Source organism: Parus major, chromosome 2 (genome assembly GCF_001522545.3).
Source record: "Parus major isolate Abel chromosome 2, Parus_major1.1, whole genome shotgun sequence".
NCBI lineage: Eukaryota > Metazoa > Chordata > Aves > Passeriformes > Paridae > Parus > Parus major.
This window is the reverse complement of record NC_031769.1, coordinates 31,541,346-31,562,417: the sequence shown is the minus strand read 5'-3', so window position 1 is coordinate 31,562,417 and position 21,072 is coordinate 31,541,346. Positions and strand designations below refer to the sequence as shown.

Below are 21,072 nucleotides of genomic sequence, written 5' to 3'. Positions count from 1 at the left end.
GGGAGCGCTCGGGCTCGCTAGGATCACAGAACCACACAAAGGCTTGGGCTGGATCATCAGTTAAAGATCTTAACTTAAAGATCATCCAGTTCCGACCTGCCTGCCGTGGGCAAGGACACCTTCCGCTACACGGTGGCTCGGAACCCTATTCAACCTGGCTTTGAACACTTAACAGGGATGAGGCATCCATAACTCCTTCGAGCAACCTCTTTCAATGCCTCACCACCCTTAAAGAATTAAAAAGAATTAAAGAATTAAAATTTTAATTAATTAATTTAATTAAAGAATTTTTTTCCTAATATCTAAATTTACTGTCTTTAAGTTTGAAGCCAGTTCCCCTTGTTCTGTTGCTCCTCAACCTTGTGGTCTCCCTTGTCCTAAAAAACTGTACCTGGTTTGAAAATAACACGTTTTTCTTAGGGAAAGTGTGTTTTCTGTTTGCATAATTCCTGCATGGTGTTAGTGAGTACAAGTCAGTAGTCTTGTTATGCTTGGTTTGCTATGGAGAAAGTTGACAAAGCTTGAGAAACTATGACCTTTAAGCATTTGTATTTAATGTGGATGAAACATACTTCCCTTTACTTCCTTCCCCTGGAAATCCTGGCATTTACAGAGACACTAAAATAATTGCCATTCAGAATGTTTTTCCCACTCCTACCAAGTATGATAGTCAAGCAATGATATTAAGGTGTAAAAGGCATAGTCATAGATAGTGCCAGACTCTTACTGGTGATGCCCAGTAACAGGGTGAGGAGAAGTGGCCAAAAACTAAAACCAAGAAGTTTCACCTAAGCATGAGGAAGAAATTCTTTACACTGAGGGTGGCAGAGCACTGGAACAGGCTGCCCAGGGAGGTCATGGGGTCTCTCTCTTTGGAGGCATTCCAAACCCACCTGGACAAACTCTTGTGTAATTTGCTGTAGGTGACCCTGACTTGTCAGGGGGTCTGAACTAGATGATCTCCAGAGGTCTCTTCCAACCTAAAAAATCTGTGATTATGGAATTCTGTGTGAATTATAAAGACTGTAGTGATGAAAGCGTTATCATTAAAGAAAATTTGACTATGCTGCATGAGCCACAGTGGTTGGATGGCTCTTGCAAAGTTATGTTTCATTCCTTTACAATTCTTCCAGAGAGTGGTGTTTTTTAGCCTTGGTTTCAGCTTAAAAATACTTTTGGTAAGAAAAAAAAAGGTCACATCTGTTGAGCCTTAATTGTGTACTATAAAAAATATTCAAAAAACAAACGGGGGGGAGGAACAAAATTTGTTTGAAATAACAGCTCAGTTTTTAAACTAATTCTTAACAAACTTGCTACCCAACTGATGTTTCCATTTCTCTTGAAGACATGTTTTGAAAAGATGTTCTTTCTATGAAGACAACGTAATTTATGTTTGATGTCATTCTTGATGTTATTTCTTCAAAGGGAATGCCTGAAACCTGTCTCGTAACATTTGCTGACATTCACAAATCTGTTGTTTGTCAGCTGTTCTTGCCTTTGAAGGACATGAAGTTCATTTGTATCCTGATCTGTTCTGAAATTGTGTCATCTGGGTGTTAAGAAAGTCTCCTTGCTTCTCAGGTTTGGGGTGCCATTGCTCTGAGCGCACTTGAAGGGAGACTGTAAAATCAGCTCGATAACCCATGGTGAAGCCAGGTGTGAACTGAGGGTAAGGCAAATCCCTTATGTTTTATGGAAGCAGACAATCTTCAATAATTGGGCAACTCATCAAGTTTCTTATCTCGCAGTTACTCGTTCTGAGACAAAGCAGTGAACTCTTTAAAATCATCACATGGTTTATTTGTCAGTGCAGCAGTTAAATTCCATTGTATAAAAGTAAAGATGTATGAAATAGAAGTTGCAGCTGAAAAGGCAAAAACATTATATAAAACTGTAGTATTCTGATATGACACTTAAAGGGAGATAGTGTAAGATATTCCTAACACTTAGGTTAAAGTATAAAAAAGTTCTTAATGTGTTCCTGAAAGCTGTTTTCTGTGCAAAAGCTTAAGATGCTGCATTTTGCAGAAACAAGATGTTTACTGCATGTAGCCCAGGTGGTAGCCTGCATCTTCCCTGATCCTAAGCTGTGACAGATTTTATGTTTTTATGCTTCATTACAGGTCATCTTAAGCTTTCCACTAAATCCCTGTCCTGCCTCAAGCTAGAGCAACAAATACAAATTACAGTCCTGCCTGACTGATAACAGAAGATATAACACTTAGTAATTTTTGCAGAAAATGTTTCCTGTTTTAAGTCAGAAAATAATTTGAGATGCTAGTTCTTAGACAATAGGATGTTACGTATAAGGAAGAGAGAACAATAGCAAATACACTGCTTTTAATAATATAACTGAAATAGTGACAAAATAATTAAAATAATGGGTGAACCTGGAAACAAAAGAAGAAAATAGGCTGTTGAATTTTAGAGCTGAAGAACTAATCCCACAGGTATGTTGGAATCTACATTTTTTTTTTCTTAAGTCATTGAAAGGTGTCTGTGCACATTGGGAAGGGACAGTGAAGACTAGATTCAGATTACAAATGATAAGCATTTGGAAGATCTGCTAAAATAGTAGGAAAGTGTGTTTATAATTACATATTGCCACAGGAACAGAAAACAGTATGTATCAGAGATGTTTCAAGATATGGTAAATAAGATAGTTGTATTGAAATACAGATCTTCAAGGAATTCAGTGTTTAGAAATAGATTGTGTAACGTCATTTGCCCAGGCTCTATTTTGGCTATAGCCTTTACTAACAACAGCAGTTTTATGGAACATAAACTATAAAGAATTGCTGGTCTGTTTGCTCATCTCCTGAACCTTTTTTAGCATTAAACTTTTCCCTTTCTGCAAATAAGATGCTCTCCTTTACTCATCATCCAGCGAGTCAGCCTGCAGCAGTTTGTGCTGGTCTCACACTGTGAAATGCTGTGATGCTGAGTGATGAGCATGTGTGGATACAAGGCCAGATCACTTGTTGGAAGGCCTCAGAATGAGTTATTTTAACAGAATTGCAGCTAGAGTGAACAAGTGGAGGCACATTTATTTTGCATAAGTTTACATTTTCTAAGGTGTGTCATGTAAAAGTAGGAACTGGAGCAGAGTGCTTTATTTATCTTGGGGTTTTCATTTATTTGATTTAGTGGTCAGTGGCACTTGGAGGAGCAAGCAGAAATTAATGTCTCTTTACAGCAGGAAAGACGGAAATGAAAAGAGAAGAGGAAAAGGCAGTTAAATGCTACCCCTTCCTGCTAGATCCCTTGTTCTGCTGACCCTTCATTGGACCTGGACTGTATCTGCCCCTTGGGAGCAGTGGTGCCTATCCAGTGTCTCAAGACCAATGGAAGCAAAGGAGGCAAAGGCAGCATCAGCAGTTGCAACTCAGAATTTTACATGGGACTCAAAGTTTGAACAGGGAGAGCCAAGCCAGTGGGCCTCATCTTGATGCTCGGGTGTCTGTGGTCTACTTTATAGTGAGACTCATGCACTGGTAGCCATGTCCAGTGGGAAGCTAAGTGTGTCCAGCCCTGTTTTCTGGCCCTGAGGCCAACTGGCATTTAATGAGCTGCACCCATGTTATTGAACCCTGAAAAACAGGGTGGCTGCTGCCAAACTCACAGTGGGGGGCTGTGCCTCTAGTGGTTCCCAGAATCTAGGGTTTGCTTGGTGGGGAGCTGGCCCGCCTGGGGCAAGTCTGTGCTAGGACCTCCTGAACAGCGTAACAGTGGCAGCAGTTCAGTGCCAATGCCTGGGAATAGGCCATGGCACGTTTCATTCCACAGACATAACACGTGCCTGCCCCCCATGTCTCTCTTTACAGCAAGGACATGAATCCTGCTAAGGCAGTAAGCAGCAATAAAAGCTAAGTGTTTACAAGTTGGTTAGTTGGTGGGGATTTTTATTTTGTTTGTTTTTTTTGGTTTTTTTTTTTTTTTTTTAATTAACCTCTTTTTTCCCCCCTTCCAGATTATGGATGTGATTAATTTTGCAGGCTGTTAACCTAGAAATAAGAAAAGCCAGAAAAGGGTGGGGGGGGTGGGGGACGTTAGTAATTCAGAAGAGTGTATCCTACATCACAAGCAAGAACAGCAAGTGCTTAAAACTACCCCCTTGTGTTTCTATAAAGGACTACTTTAATGTTGCTAATTGCACCAAGCCCCAAAAGTTACCATCCCATCTCCATGTGCTTTCACCTTACTCCCTGGGGTATTTTTATAACAAGAAAGCCCCATTAAAGTACAGTTCAGAGACAATTCCTGCACTTAATCTAATAACTGTTGCACTAAAGGTTTAAACAATGCCTGGTTTACTCTTCAGCAGAGGATTTCTCTCAGTGCTATTAGGGAAGAAAATGGCTTTGAAAGTGCTGAAGTAAGCAGTGAATCCCTCTTGCTTCTCTGTTTGTTCTGCACTCCTCTCAATAGGCTTGTATTGCTTGTATCTCCTGCAAGGAATGTGCACAGTTAGTTGCTGAAAGACTTTTAAAGGAGGGTCGACATTTCGCATGTGACCAATGCATAAAAGCACTAATCATGTGTTCATCATACATTCTTTCTCCCCCTTCCCTGTTCAATCCCATCTAATGTCTGGCAGCCATAGGTCAGTAATGGTGGCAGGGGCCTGGTTAGGGAGAGGGAGTACTGGAGTACCGCCGCTCCATGGAAGTGTGTGTTTCTCACCACTCACTGGGAACCGTGAGCACACATTCGACTCAGGAGCCTTTGTGCACTCTCAGCGTCTCATTAGAAACTTCCAAACTAATAATGCCAGCAACATGTGCTTCTGTTAGCTACTGGCCTGCATGCTCAGCACCTTTTCCCCAAAGAGTTTGTTAATCATTTGTTTAATGAAGAATTTGTTTGGTTTCACTGCATATAGAAATCACATCATGCAGTTTGAGTTTGCTTTCTGCTTACATGAAGTGTAAGCAGCAGGCCTGCTAATATTACTCTTTGTGCTTATGGGCAGGAAATGTAATTTTTTCTGAAAGTCCTTAACATCTGCATGTGTTCCAATGGTTTTGTGGCCTAAACCAGTAATCTCATTTTCTTGAATATTTGCCAGAATATTTGTGAGCTGCAATAGTAAAGAGACAAAAACATAGCTAAAGCAAATTTAAATTGTTTGGTTTGTTAATTTAAATAATATTTTGACAGTTCTTTTAACTGTTTTTAGTCATAGAAACTAGCAACTTACTTGTAAAGGAAAAATGCTCCAATAGTAGCAAACACTGCCAACAAGCCAAGGAAGATAAAGACACCTTCTGTTGTTCCAGATGATGTTCCTACAGTTCAGAAAGTCGATTGATTAAAAGTTAGCCTCTATTTTACAGCAAGATAGACTTTCCTAAGAAAATTCCATTTTTACTTATTGCTGTATGAATTGAAGCACAGTTAGTAATTTTAATATGCTAAGAAGCATTGGAGGCCAGTGACTGGCAGGAGGTAGTGCCTTCACATCCATGTAATTCTCTATTCCACCAGAGTGTGAGTTGTGCTTTGTGTTCTCACATGAGCCCTGCTCCTCACACATGGCTACCACTTGAGCATGGAGGGGAATGAAGGGCCCTCTTGGTGCCCCACAAGGTGCAGCTAACTTGATTCTTGCCGTTTGCTATGCTGGGGAAATGTTTACACTGACTATAGGATAACTGACAAAATTAGATGGGCTCATCCAGAAGGTGACTTAAAGCAGCAGCAACCTCTCTTAGATCCTAATTCTGTTTTGATTACAGAAGAAGCCCCAAAGTACAACTCAGCTTTGCTCTCTGGAGGAAACCTAGACAGACCAGCCTTATTGGGCTAAAGCTAGTCTCTGCAAATACAGTTGAGAAAAACCCTTCTGTGTGCTTAGTTGCACCTTCAGGAGCCAGAATGCACTTACAGGTCAAGTACTGTGCCTTATTCATAATGAACTGATTTCAGAACAGATAAACCTACACCTAGATTAAATAAAATCATCAAAAATACTATAGAAAATGACTGCAATGGGTCAGGTGCTTGACTGATAGTAATTAGAGAGTTCAGAAGACTCAGTAGGATGCTGTAATAGGAAGTCAGGAGGGGAATGAAGTGGGAGCAGAGAGGCAGCACAATCCTTTAGACATCTGACTGAGGCTGAGTTTAATAGCTGGTTCTGTCAAAGACTGCTTTGATAGCTATGAGATACACTGTGATACTTCTCCAACCAAAGGTAAAGCTCCTCTTCAGAAACAATTACCCTGGACAGACTCTGTAGTCACTGGATGTTACACAGATCATTCCAGAACATGATTCATCTTATCCTCATGTAGAAATAGAAACCATGTCAAGGCCCATGGGCAGTAAAGAGAGCCCAGGGCAGCCAGCTGTGCTGCAGGCTTTGATTCTGTCTCAAGTGAGCTGAATTCCCCTCTGTTTCTGCTATCTCTCCATGTGTGGACTGGGCTGGCCGGCATGTTCCCCACCTGCTTTTTCTGCCCAACATTTTTCTGTGGAAAATTACATTATGGCTTAAGAACTGTTCATATTCTGTGATACTGAATAGTTGGTATAATTACTGTACTCATTGGATCATAAACAGAAGTCAAATCAAGGTCTAACAGCTAAAATTCCCCCAGGGAAATAATAATTTTATCTTTGCATGGACTCTTAGACAAGCTGGTGCAGTCTCAGCTGGGGCTTCCAGACATAATAAGAACCCCCCCTGTGTATTCCTCTTCTCTTTCCTCCTGCAGGGCAATGACCACAGGGAGAAACTTTCCACCAATGACCCGTGTCTGCTCTTTGTGGACTCACCTCCATTTACAGAAATCAGGGCACTGGCCAGGGCTTGACTTGTGTCATCACCCAGGGTGATGTTTATACAGTATGTCCCAGGTTCCTCAAAAGCTCTCCTGATGGTGAGTAAACATTCATCCGTGACGACAATGGGATCACATACCATGCTCTTGGACACCTGGCACGTGGGGTCAGAAACGACTGTGCAGACATCTGTGGGGAGACTGGCATGGGAAGAGAGAGCACATTGCATCTGTGGTGTCCTGCCAGCCCAGTTAGCCCAGTTCATAGACACATTGCACTGGTGCACCAGTTTTATGCTGGTGCCTCTTGAAATCAGTGGCACTACAGTGATTTAAATGTGTTTTATTAGTACTATGGGTATCTTTTTGCATACCTATACATTTATACATGTACATGTGGATTTTCTATAGAATGCATGTATACAATCTGTATAATTATCTGCTTGTTTTGCTTATCATTTAGCATTTTATGGTGATCACAGGATTACCTGCATCAAATCAACTTATAATGTCCATTACCTTTAATACACATCTTTAAGAAAGGAATGCAGATTCTTTTAAGTAGTATCATGTGCTAGAAAAGGAAACACTCCCTTTAGAGAGGTTAATTGTTTTCCAGTTGTATTACCACAGTGTTTCTTTCATTTCTTAGTCCTCTCAACTCTAACCTTCTAAGACCTAGGAATATTAGTCCAATGTTTTTGCATCCAAGAAGTTGATTGAACTCACCCATTTAGTCCAAGCGTCAAAAACTCATGGCCAAAAAGAAAGGATTTCCTCACAATTGCAGTACACTGCTTCCCATTTTACTGTAAGTGCTGAAATCTTGTCTTGGCCAGGAGACTATAAATTGTTTCTTCCCACAATTAGTTCCTGATTTTTACTGAGACTGGATCTTTGCTCTGAATCCTAAGTCCCTGGCTATAGTTGGCATAGTTTAAAAATGAGACTTGCATTATCTTTAGTTCCCATCAAGAAATAGAAACACTACAGTTCCCAAATTTTGTTCATACATCTGCATCTAAGTGCATACAGCATTCCAGCACCTAATTATTTTTAAACAGGGAAGATTGACAGCTTCATTCACACACTTACCTCCCTTGGCAGGTAACAACAAAGTCAACCAGTGAGTTTTCAGCTTGGCTTTCTGTCATCTGGATGCTTGTCATCTGAATAATATTTACCTCAAGGATTCCCTCTGGGAGAGGAAACACATATCAACTGTAGGACACATGACAAGCTTTGAAGTCTATGTGTACTGAACCTTAAGTGTTTAGCTGATGCTCAGTTCAGGTCTTGTTTTCCATAACCTCCTCCCTCCCTTAGCACTCCTCTTGAAGGCTTTGAAAGCTGAGAAATTTTCCAGTGCTTTCCCTGTGAGGCTGCTCCTTTCCGATTTGCCTTTTTTTTCCTCATTATTGTTATTTACCTCCTTATTTTGCTAAATCACTTCCCACTACATGAGATTTCTCTGCATTCAAAGGTCAGTTCAACCTTATACAAACCTCCTCCCCAGCCCATGTGCTCCTGTAGTGGCATGTTCAGAAGCTGGTGATATAGAAAGGAGTGACACAATGCACATCCCCACCATCACATGGGGTCAGCGATCAGCAGGCATCCAGACCAATGTCCAGCCTCACATGTCTGAAGGCAAGGGGTCATAACCTCTGCAACTAGCCCCTGGCAGAGTGCAAGCAGACACCAAAGTCAGCCAGCAAGATGTCTGTACATTAATCCTTAAAACTGTCAGCTATGCCCATGACAAGGATCTGTTTGTGGATCTCATGTAATTGATAAAAATGTGTCTAAATAAACATTATTTCTACCATACATTGTTGCTCATTGTTAACACCATTCCTCTGTTCAGGTGTTGATCCACATCCTTACCTACAACATCAATACTACTTCCATAGTATCCATTTCTGTAAATATGGCAGCCTCCATCAGGATTATCCTCCACTGACTCGACAGCGGGAGAAGAGTCAGAATCAGAGGATTGTCCGGTTGTAGCTGTTCGAGGGAGAAGAAATAGATATGCAACTTTAGAACAAGCTCTGTTTAGGGATATTCTGAACACAACCACATGTTCCAAGTGCCTTCATTCCGTAGGCTGTCAGTGACTTTGGTTTGCAGCTGTGCAGTCATGTCTGTATCTGTGTTATGAGCTCATGGCAATAATCCCTAAAGAAAACACACGTGCCCAGCTTTAGAACCCTGGAGTGGCCTGGGGAGCCTCACTCCAAAAGGCCCCTGGCTAGTCACTCATCTCTGTGAAATAAAAGGGAGACCGAAAAGTGTAATGCAATTAAATACTTCTTTAAAATCCCCAAATCAATTATATAAGAAATCCAAGGGCCAATAAAACCTTTAAAATGCTTTTTCAAAAGCTGGTATTTTCCCACTGCTCTACATTACAGCTAGTGGAAAAATGAAGAGAGGAAGTGGTAAAAATTATATCTTTCCTTTAATTTTTCATTCTCACTCCATATTTTGGTAAGAGCACATATTAAAAATATGAAATTTGAAAAAATACAGCTACATTTACAATTTCACAGTAGTAGTATTATAGCTGAAATTGCAGGCCTTCTGCAAACCTTAAAACCCTCTGAGATGATAAACCAATGCTGAACATAATAAAAGTTATTCTAAAATATGTTAGTCAATAAATTTAAAGTGGAAAAAAAAGCTGTTCTGGGTTAATGCCATGTGAAAATCCTATATTTTTGAATATGACATGGTTTTTTTAGTTCAATCCAATCTCATTTAATTTTGGATGGAAGCTAATGCAATCCAGAAGGAACTTGATGTAAGAGTGTGCTGAGATTCCTTTTTTTCATTTGAAATTTACATCTTACCTCAGAAGATCACCCTGAGCAGAGAAGGCTAAAATCTCCTGACCAGGCGTGGCAGAGGTAACATAAACTTACATTTATGTTCACCTGAAGACCTTTGTATACTGTAAGCATGGTGGTAGAACTGGATGCATAAGGAGTTAAACGTGTAAGTTATCCCTGCCATAGAATCCTAGGGGAGTTTATGCTTATTGATTCTGTCTCTAAGCCAATTTTATAGAGGGTTTCCAGAGGCTTGCAGCTCTTTCATGATGACAGTTAAACTGCTAAAGATATTAACTAAAAACATCAGAATGCAGAGGTTTAGCCTAGCTCCTAATGCCAGTGCTGTTTGATAAATGCTTACCTGCTGAGGTGGGTGGTGGTGCAGTGGGTGTTACTGGTTTGCAAGGTACAGGTATAATGGCTTGGACAGTTAAATTCACAGTGAAGTTTCCTTTCAGAGTGTAGGTGTGAGATGTACTAGAACCGCTGGCTACAAACAAGCCACTTCCATCTCCAAAGTTCCACTTGTAGGAGATGGCAGAATTATTCAGATAGTAGCTGGGATCATGGATCTTCACATCAAATGTAATTGGTGAGTCTTTGATGAAGATGGAGTCTGAGATGTTGCGGTCATGTTTTTGGGACATAGTCACGGATACTGGAATTTTGTCTGGAGGAGGGAAAAGAGAGGTAAATAAATAGAGATACCTGGCTGCAAACAACAAACGGTTCCAAAGCCCCTGAACAGCAACATCCAGAATGTGAGATGTAAACGTGGTATTTTTAACACAGGTTTCTACTTTAATTCAATTTTTGACCTGAGGAGTGAATGCCAGTAGGAAGCAGCCAGAAAAATATGGGAACAAATGAGGAATCATAGACATCTGTGGAAGATTGCATTATCTCTTAATCGTTTTCCATTACATAGTAGAGGGGTCATACTGAAGTAGACAAAAGGTTTACTTGAGCTACTCATGTCTGTTTAGCAAATTCCACTTTCATGCCAAATACCTTTCTCAGGCCAATGTCTTCTTTTCATCCCAGATGGTGCTTGTGCTGAATTTTTTTAACAGCTAAGCTGCAAATACCCCCAGCATTTAATTACAGTCCATTCCAGCACACTCACCTGTTACAGAGTAGACAGTTTTTGCTCTTGCAATTGGAACAAATCCTGAGTGCCCTCTCCTGTAAATGGACACTGCCATCCCGTGTTCACCAAGAGTGATATTTGCTGTGTTGACTGAAAACTTTGCTGAAGATCGTCCTGTTGTCTGGTAATACTGACCTGAAACAGAACATGAACTTAACATTTTCCCCCTCAGCTTTGCTACATGTTGGTTTATGAGAGGCAGAGTCTCTGAGAATCTTAGATTGTCAAAATCAAAATTAATAATTTAGAAATATCTTCCAATAATCTGACAGGTGTTTTCAAAGGACTGGATACTTTTACAATGTGTTTACTCCCATAAATTCCGGTTTTTCAAAGTTGTCAAAGAGATGTCCCAAATTTCACTAATCCAAGAAAAAATTGCCAAGACATTTACATCTTTCCAAAGCAGTTACATTACATTAAGTTATTAGGATTATGTAGTGGATGGTGTGAGGCATTTTAAGTGATCCTGTGTTTGCTTTCAGCATAGCCAGAAGATATAATACCTCTTGCTTCATACTCCAGAACCATTTTTTTATATCTTCAATTATTTGTCTTTTTAACAGCTGACTGAGGTAGGTAAATAGTATCACCTCTGCATAAAATTTGGAATATTACTATTATTATTATTATTATTATTATTATTATTATTATTATTACTACTCATACTGATACTGGCAATAAAACTGATTTAGGCAGAAGAACTGGAGGCACTAAGATTTAGTAATGGCAGGAATAACCCAACCATTATATACTCAGGAGCAGGAAACATTGAAAATCAGCATCTGTGACCAGAGCAGCAGCACAGCCAGTGGCAGTTCTCACCTCCCTAGAGACAAGAAGTGCTGCACTGTTAAACTGGTGATACACAGCACTGTGATCTCTCTTAAATCTAAAAGTCTTAAGTGGCAGTGAGCTGTCAATAAATTGTCTGACTGACCTGCTCAGACTCTCTGTTTTCCTAGAAAAAGATCTTGAGTGCTACTGAAAGGAAATTAGTTTCCTCTAGTGGAAGTATTGTGAAAGCAGGTTTAAAGAGAATCTTCTGGTAATCCATGATTTCTAGACCCAACACCTGATGGCCTCTCTGGAAAAGTGGGGAATTAATTCAGTATTTCCACTCAAGAGTGTGGAATCATTTTTAAAGCTATTTTAGTAAAACATACTTGACAAATGAGTTGTGTACAAAAGGAATATAAGTTTTGCAGCATCACCCCAACCAAGGCATGTGTTGCAGTACTAACCAAAAGTGTGAAACACGTAGACAAAGTTCCTTCTCCTCCAGCCAGGGTGATGAGGGAAAGGACGTCCATCTGGAAATACGTTGTGGCTGTGGTTGCTTGTGCAGTTTTCCCAGCCACAGTTGTCAATCCATTCAGTCCAGTTGTAGACATAGGCTTGCTGATCCATGGAAGCTGGGGGATCTAAGGATATAAACAGGACATATTCTGGTCAGCTGAGAAATGTGCAGAGGAAACAGGAGGCAAGCACCGCAGGTTATAGCAGTCACTGCATTCAAACAACAGGTGAAGTGGGGTATTTTCAGACTGACATTAATTCTTTTTTCTAAAGTTGTGCTTTGTTTGGTTTTTGATGTAAACAAAAAATAGCTCTGTCTTGATGTTATTTTATTAAGAAGTTTACAAAAACAATTTACTGTCTCATGGGCCAGACACAATTTACAAGTGCTTGCCCAAAATCTTACTGTTGACTACATAGAATGCTACTGTTTCATTGAAGATAATGGGGATACCCAAATATTTGGCAGGGAGAATCTAAAATTTTAAGTACTAAGAGGAGCTGTGAAAGCACTGTAAGGAAGTTACTTTGTTTATTTTGTCAGAAAACTTTTCTATGGCACCTTTAAGTAACTTAGACATGAATTTCTATCATTTTCTTAATAGTAAATAAGAAGCGTTGTCCCCCAAACAGCACAGCAGATATTGAGAAGAGTATGGATAAGCTGCTAACAAAATATCAGACAGTTAACTGGAACTTAGGCTGACAAAAAACTTGCTGGAAATGAAAATTACTTTGATCAGTAAAAAAATTTGTTGAACATTTATGCATTCAGGGGATGAAAGGTACAATAACATGAGTTGTTCTAGATCCAGCAGCTTAAAACACTGGAATTATGATAGGCTGTTTTCTCCATGTAGCAGTAAATAAGATGAAAAAGAGGGATTTTCTGAGGAAAATATTGCTTGATTTAAAAATATTTGTTTGTTTTTTAATTCCTAAAATGTGGAAGTGTGAGATTTACTCTTTTGTGCAGATATAGTTACTGAACTCTACATTCATAACTGAAAAAAACCCCCCTCAATTTTATAAATTGACAGCTTTATAAGTTTGGAAAAAACCAAACCAGTGTGACTGTCCAACATTGTGCCTGAACTGAAAAGCAGTAACAGTTCTGTTGGGAACTCAGATTATGTGACTGTTTTGGGAAGGCAAGTTTATAACCATGGTCACTCTCAAATATCCTGGTCAGTGTATATACAATGGGGCAGAGCACTAAAAACACCACAGTGGTCTTGTTAGGAAAGAAGGTGGTGTGGCACAGGCTGGGTGTGCACAGGCCAGCGTTACCAGTTAAATCCAGCACAGCCACTGTTCACTGGGTGCACCTGTGGTGCTTTCAGAGCTCAGTGACACATTCACAGCAGCACCAGGCAGATGTGAGCGTGGTGCAGGGAAATTGCCATTACCTACCCTGGGTACAGTTTCTCCTGTACACTATATTGCCATCATTATCTTCTGTCTGGCACTTGGGAAACTGGAGAGTCACCACAAAGGTCACATTGGATCCTATTAGTGCTGGGCTGTCACTGTCCATTTTGGCTGTCACCCTTCCACCTGTAGAAAAGAAAATTGGTCTTCACTGCAGTAAAGGGTGCATTGAAACAGGAGCTACCATCAACTGTGCATCAATTAGAAATGCTTTATTGATTACTCTGTTTCTAAGGGTTTTCGTGCTCCTAAGTCACTTGTGCTCTTATCAAAGCCCCAACTTCAAACAATCAGAGGGACTCAGCGTATCCCCCCCGATCACTTACTGGTCTGCCATTCATTTTCTTCCCAGAGATAAGAATATAGTTTTCTACCTGTGGGGGTCAACATATTTCAAAGAAGAAACTTTTTGTTTCTCCCCAGGAATAGTCACTGGCCCTCAGCTCAGAGCAGGTGACAATAAACGTGGTCTTTGCTGAAGCTGTCAGTCTGAAGCTCACATGCCCTGCTGAGGTAGCAGTTGAAGCTGCCTGTCCTCCAGGGCATGTTTCACATAATGGATTGTGCTGGAGCCCTGACCACCAATACTTCTTGATAAATATTAGTGTCTGGGATTAGTCATAATGGGAAAGCATTTTATGTAATAACTCACTGTTCTGCTTCCTCAGACAACCCACTGGGAACGGTATCGAACAAAATCATCTCTAACTTGCCATTCTGTGCAGCAGTGGGTATTGCCCCTATGAAAACACACTATAGCACCTGCACTGTGGTGGATTTTCTAGCCAGTTTTTCAAGTGTCTTTGAAATGTGTACATGCTATCACCTTTCCAGCAGTCCTTCCATCTGGGATTTCCTTCTTCCCAGAAAGGATAGAGTTTTTCATTCCATTTATTTTGATCACTAGACCAGCCTTGTAGCTTCTTGTAGGATGTGACCGGAGAAGTGCTTCCATGGCTCAACACGTCTTGAAACCCTAGAGAGAAAACCAAACATCAGTGTAGATATAATGCAATTTTCCCTATTACTCTATAAAAACATTACTCTTGTGCTGGTAGAATACTTTCCATCAGTAGAAAATTACTGACTTTTGTCATTGCAGCTATAAATACTTACATCAACTATAATCAACATAAAGACAAATCCACCACTGTCAGACTGACGTTTTTTTCTGCATGCAATATTACAAACTTCCCAGACAAAGAATAAAAACGTCTACAATGTTTTGACTGTATCAGAGCAATGGTTTGCAAGAATTTACATAACCCTGCAACAGTCAGTCTCTCTGCACAGAGGTTGCTTGATTTCTGACTGCTTTGCCTGGTAATAAATCTGTGAGTAAAAGGCTAACAGGATAAATTTGTTCTGTGTCTGAGTTGTGCTCTAGTGGAAGCTGTGCCAGGAATTAGTTTTGAACCAGTGCAGCTCCTTTGGTGAGTTGGCTGGTGGTTTGGGTGGGAGGGGTGGAACCAATTATAACAGAAGCTGGTATTTCCAGAAAAGGAAATTTAGAGCTGAATAGTAAATTCAATGTGTTTATAATATAGCAACAATAACATATTAACTTCATGCCTTTTATTTAAAAACAGCTCAGATATTAAATAAATTCAATAACCTCTTTCTTCTCATATTACTACAAATGATGGTCTCAAACTTTTCCCAGGCTTCTAGGATCCCTCTTTCTGTCAGAAAGGACACATAGTGGAAAGCAACTTAAATATCCAAGTAACCTGTAGGAACACGTTGGCCACTGTAGGACGCCGTAAAAAAGTGTTAATAAGAGGGCTCATGGGCATAGTTCCATGAAAGCCTGGAGGCTTTAAAGAGCTCTGCCATGTTAATCAGGTAAGGTAACTGCTGGATGTGCCATTCTGTCACATTAGCAGTTAGAATTTCTGCTTTCCACGGCTTTATTGTAAAGGTACAGCTGATGCAGAATGCTACTGAGATTTATACCCAAGTGCAACAAAATTCTGGATGACTTCAAGGAAAAGGCAGAGACTTGTAAGAAGGGCGAGACTTGCCCTGTATGCTGTAACAAAATCAGGTTTGCTGGAATTTCTCCAAGCTTTGGAAAAGACACAGAGCAGGTGTAGCCAGTTTAAGCACAGTCTTTAGAGGTGGGTGGCTCCTAATTTTACTGCAAGAGAGAATCAGAGAAGCGGCTGAGAAGAAGAGGCAGGAGCTGCTTTCTCTTGTTTTATTGCCCAGTGAACATCTCTTGGTCAGTCCCATCTTAACTCTGAGCTGATGATGGTAGCTCACTCCCCAGTCTTGAGGATTGAATGGCTACAGGAAAAGAGCAGATTTTGCACTCAGAGATACAATCTCCCACAGTCTTTTGCCCTACATGAACTCCCTGCAGTCTCACTTAAATCACTTGAATGAAGTCTTTCCTGCAGATTTAATATATTTTGATGTGAGCAAGCATAACATTATGACTGGTATTTACTTAATGACCTGTATCACATGCTGTATTGTTTTGAGTCTTGGTCAGAAGAAGAGTTTGATAATGTTGTCATTCAGAAACTTTGCTCGGGAAAAAAACAAATTAGCAACTATAAAAGTACTTCACAAAGGCTTAGCAAGTTCAATTACACTTTAGGTATCATTAAATTAATGTCTCATTCAAACAGAAATGGCTACATAATTTTTGCAATTTATTTTTCCCATTCTCCTTGATTTTATTGAAAAATGATCTAATGAATAAAAATGTTTTGATTTTGTCAGATCAAAACTTTTCAATCATTGTGTTCTTCCCAAATGTTCAATTTATCAAAAACAGCTGGAGCACTTTCAATTTTATAAATGCTTTTAATTTTGAGTTTTCATTAATAATCCCTAAATTCAGAATTCATTTTCTAGTCCAGTAATAGCTGTTGTCACTGCTTCTAAATCACAAGCTGCTTAGGTATTTCTTTGCCTCTCTGATGTGATTTGTTTATTTCAGTCAAATATGAAATGTTTCACAAGCTTCAGGACAAGACAAAGATCGGTTTTTAGATGAAGAAAGACTTCTGCACTGGTTTCTCTAACACATGGAACTGAAGATTTTCAGTTGGTGAATTTAAAGGAACAAAAAGCTTTAATGTATTTCTTTTTTAACAATGAAAACCACTCAAGAACAGATGTTGGTCATAACCAAAATTAGAGCAATTCAGTTCAAAATAGACAGAGTAATGTTATGCTCCAAGGAACAGATTCCTGTAATAGTTTTGGTGAGGTGGTCGTAGGGGAAAAGATCTTATACTTCGACTTTCTTCTTTCTCATTCTGGCTTTCATTTTGGTGAAAAATGTAGCAAAGACAAGCTCAGTATTTCCTGTGAAAGTGTATTAGCCATGAAAGAGAGAATGAGAGCCAATGTTAGGACAGCAGAAATAGAAAGATGACCCAGCTAAAGAAGATAAAAGTGTATTAGAAGCAAAAAGGCTGATGGAATGGCACCAGACTGTAACGTAAACTTTCTTAAGCTATGTATAGAAACATAATAAAGCAGGACAAAAAATAATCCGAGGAACAACTTGCAAAACCATAAAAACTACAAATTATTTTTTCTTCCCCAAATATAAACTATGTTGGAAAGCTTGCCAGGAAGTATAGAGCCTAAAGATGATGTAGATACAAAAGAAGCATTCAGAGAAGGTAAAGGGATAGCACAGAAGTCAAATAGGTCAATTGGTTTATATTTTCATTCACAAAGGAAGAACATAGGGGGTTTCTGTGATAGATTTTTTTTTTTTAAATGACAGAAAATATCTCCCAAAATGAAGTGTTGGCACAAAAACCCCAATTATAGAACAAATCAACAAAATGACAGAGTTGTCTGGATAGGATGGTCCAAGTATGGAAGTTATTCAAGAGTGAAATAAATGAGCTATTAACCATAGCATGTAACATCTTGCTTAACACTGCTTCAGTGACTGAGAAACAAAAATTGGCAAATGTGATGACAGTTTTTAAAAACACTTCCAGGGAAGATTTAGAGGATTAAAAAAACCCTTTGGGGCTCAAGTTGGAGAAGCTGGTAGGAACAGCAGTGAAGAACAGTGTAAGTAGGTAGAGTGCATTAATATGATTTGCCATAAAAGGAGTGCATTGCTCACAAACATATTCTGAGTTTTGCGAGGGAGACAGAGAGCATGGGAACAAGGCTGACCTGCTTGTTACAGTCTGCTTGAGTTCCAGACAGCACTTGATGAGGTCCCTTGCTAAAGGAACATAAAGCAATTAAGTTACCGTGGGATAAGAATGAAGGATTTCACATGAATAAATGATTGGTTAGGACATTAAAAAAAAAGTTATGAATAAATGCCTAGTTTTCTCCATTGTTAAAATAATTTAAAATGTTCATAATCTGGAAAACAGGTAAACAGCAATGTTCTTTAATCTGCTGAAGACTGTGCATTAAAGTAATAGAGGGGAGGACTGTATGAAACTTGATGACTCAAGAATAAAACTATATGAAATTCAACAGAGTTAAATATAACCTTCCTTTGAGAATGAAGGGCTCTAAACTAGCTCTAAACTCAGAAACAGGATCTTGCAGCTTTACAGTTTTGAATGCAGTGGTCACTGGTGGTTAAAACCTAGGAAAAGGCTCGATAGAGAACAAAGATGAGAACATCATTACAGCATTTTATAATGCCATGTCTTGAGTACTGTATGCTCTGTTCTCTGCAGCTCAATCACTATAAAAGAACTGAAAAAATACAGAGAGAGATGGTGAGGATGCTACAAAGGGATAGAATTGTTTCCATATGAGGAACAGATAAATAGACTGTGTCTTGAAGCCTGGAGAAAAGGTGACAGAGGAGAATATAAAAACAGAATCATGAACAGCATGGAGGAAGAAGCTGAAAGTACAAAAGTTAAAGAGAATCAAATGAAACCAGCAGGTTACAGGTTCTAAGCACATAAAAGGTACATCTTCACATAAGGTACAATTAAGGTGTGAAATTTTTTGCTGGCAGAATGTAGTGTGTCCCAAAAATTTACACGTGTTGCAATGAAAACCCAAATGCATGAACAGATGGAAAAAGTCTAGTAAAAACTGTTAAATACAATGACTCTGCATCTGACAGAGGCAATTCTATAAATGCTATAAATCATCAAAAGCTGGGAAAGTGTCCTGACCTGTCCAGTTATACGTCCAGTACTATTCTCCATTGGAGGCAGGTACAAGGCTAGATGAATGCTCAGATGGACTTTAGCTTGTAAGGTTTTGAATTTCCACACTGTACTTTCTGGAATTTGAGCTTAAAATCCCATTTCTACATTCCCAGTCCTGAGTTCAGGGAGTCATCCTAAGACTTGAGTCAAATTGGGAGCCTGGAAAGAAGCAGATCAGCCCACTCCCTGCCCACTGTGGCTTGCAGATCTAATTCCTTGACTAGGCTTCTTGAGGTTAGGATGCACAGGTCCCAGTGTCCCATTGGGGAGCACTGTTTCTGACCTGGCCTCTCCCAGTCGCAGCTGAGCCAAGCCAACTGTGCAAAGTCCATTCTGCATCTGCCGTTTTAGCCATGCTTGAACTGGGGAAGAATTGCTAAGAATTTGCTGCCAAGAGCCAGGGTTTAGCTCCAGCCAGCTCCGTGTACCTGTGGAGCACAGGGAACAGACCACTGAGCAGTTCCCAGCGCACTCCTCCAGCTCAGGCAGCTTTTCTACCAGGAGCCAGGCAACCCTGTGGTGGAACCGGCTGTCGCCTAGCGGGTGGCGGGCACGGCTCCAGCACCCACCACAGGTGCTCGGAGCAGCCCTTTTCCTGCGCTGGCGTGGGACACGGAACGTGCCGAGGCAGAGGCAGGGATGATGGAGCGAGGGAAGCACTCACGTGTGGCGGCAGCACACAGCACCGCTTCGGCCAGGAGCAGCAGTCCGAGGTGGTGGCCAGCACCGCTCATGGTTCCGGAGAGCCTGGGCCGGCTCAGCACCTGCCGAGGAGCAGCGTGGCCGGAGCCTTGGCGAGGAAACTCCTCCAGGACTCACTGGGAGGTGAGAATGAAGTTTCTCTGCCGCTCTGCTCTCCGATTAAATGAAGGGCCCCGGGACTCATCATGTGATGGAATTAAGCAGAGATGCATGATTTTGTCTTCAGCTTCTTTCAGCTCATGTGCTTATGACTCACTCCCTTTGCTTTCAGCATTGCCTGGGATTTCTGAGAGACCTGTTTGGAGCCACACCATTCACCCCACAGGCATTTTTATACGAGTTTTGCACTGTGATCAATTTTTGTAGTTAATTTGTTTTTAAATTAGGAATACGTATTTCCAGAAATCCAAATTAACTCTTGCCCCAGCCTGATTTGCAAGTGTTACTGCAGCAGCTCACTGCATTTGATGAACCCATCACTACTTAACCACATGGCTCGCCCCATATGCTGGGCAGCAACTCTAAACTAAATGGAAAATGGCCAATTCAAACACATCTCTTGACTTGGCTCCTGATCAGAGTTGATTGTTAAGGAAAACGTTATTTAAACATTTAGTGGGTACATGCCTACCCAGTGGTGGCTAGAGGTGCCACCACAGCCCCTGTGTGGTGATGGCCACTCCACATCCAGCTCCCAGGTTGCCATGACCCACACACAGACAATGGATTGTATAAACTTCATGGATTGTAGCGATAAACAGAAGACAGACTTTGCTGCCTGGCCTAGCAATGAGGTATAACCAGTGGCTCCAGAGGAGCAGTGTAGATTGGCAAACACGGCACCTAGTGGTTCAAATTCAGGTTCAATGTGCTTCCCCAGCCCAGGTGTTCTTCTACAGGCAGTGCAGCAGCTGATTTTCACGGAAGCCCTGGCAGCCTTGTGAAGTTTCTTGCTGTTGTTTGCAGCAAAGAACAAGCCTTGGTAAGATGGCAAGGCATAGAGCCAAGAACTGAGTAGTGGTTTCAGTGGTGCCAAAGGACAGCACTTGTAAGTGTGACACTGGCTAGCCAGAAACCAGTGAGCTGGGCAACAGTAAACCATTTTTATTTTGGGCAAGGCAGGTGGAAGTCCATAGTTCCAAGGCACTGTCCACATTGCCCAATGGAAAGGGATTTTAGAATTCTGACTACTTTTTTTTTTTCCCCCATTTCTTCTATTTTTCTGGTGTTTTCCATTAACTGTGTTATTTATGTCCATTACCACTACCCAGAGCACCCTAGCCAGCATTTCTCTCAGTAATGCAGGCTCTGATGTCCAGTCCTGTGGATCTTGCATATGTAGAATCCATGCTTCAGCATCCTCCTGGCTGGAGCTAACCCTCTCTCCTACTGCCAGCCAAGGAGCAGGGTGACAGCAATAGCCTTAGGGATACAGGCTTGTTTAAACTAAGCCCTCATTATCTGGCAGAAACAAGGGGGAGAATAAATCGAAGTCAAAGCTGTGACTGACTGTGCAAAAAAATCATATGACTGCAGCGTCCTCATGTGATTGTTGCTTTTTTTGTTGTTATTCAATCAACTACATTCCCAGTTGAAATGTCAGGTTCCGAAGGCATTCACGATTATTTTTTTAAACCATGTGGGATATTAACTTTAATTGCACTCCTTTGTTTCCAGGTTGTTGATCCTAGAAGTGA

General features: G+C 40.6%; 1 protein-coding gene across 1 annotated transcript; it reads right to left on the bottom strand.

The window, feature by feature from the left end:
* Positions 1-1,771: 1,771 nt before the first annotated feature.
* On the bottom strand, positions 1,772-19,555 carry GPNMB (glycoprotein nmb). Its single transcript, XM_015618402.3, has 11 exons — positions 19,338-19,555; positions 14,329-14,478; positions 13,485-13,628; positions 12,017-12,196; positions 10,749-10,907; positions 9,984-10,292; positions 8,673-8,795; positions 7,881-7,983; positions 6,781-6,986; positions 5,201-5,288; positions 1,772-4,448 (listed from the first exon to the last, which is right to left on the bottom strand). Exons 1-11 carry the CDS (start codon positions 19,405-19,407, stop codon positions 4,295-4,297), a joined length of 1,686 nt encoding a protein of 561 aa, XP_015473888.1. The 5' UTR covers positions 19,408-19,555; the 3' UTR covers positions 1,772-4,294.
* Positions 19,556-21,072: the final 1,517 nt, after the last annotated feature.

Excerpts from the sequence above, each read along its gene's own strand:
- GPNMB (XM_015618402.3), bottom strand. The coding sequence starts at position 19,407 with ATGAGCGGTGCTGGCCACCACCTCGGACTGCTGCTCCTGGCCGAAGCG. Across the intron at positions 13,629-14,328 it reads ATGGAAGGACTGCTGGAAAG|GTGGAAGGGTGACAGCCAAA; the intron begins GTGATAGCATGT and ends TCTTTTCTACAG. Across the intron at positions 10,293-10,748 it reads AACTGTCTACTCTGTAACAG|ACAAAATTCCAGTATCCGTG; the intron begins GTGAGTGTGCTG and ends TCCCTCCTCCAG.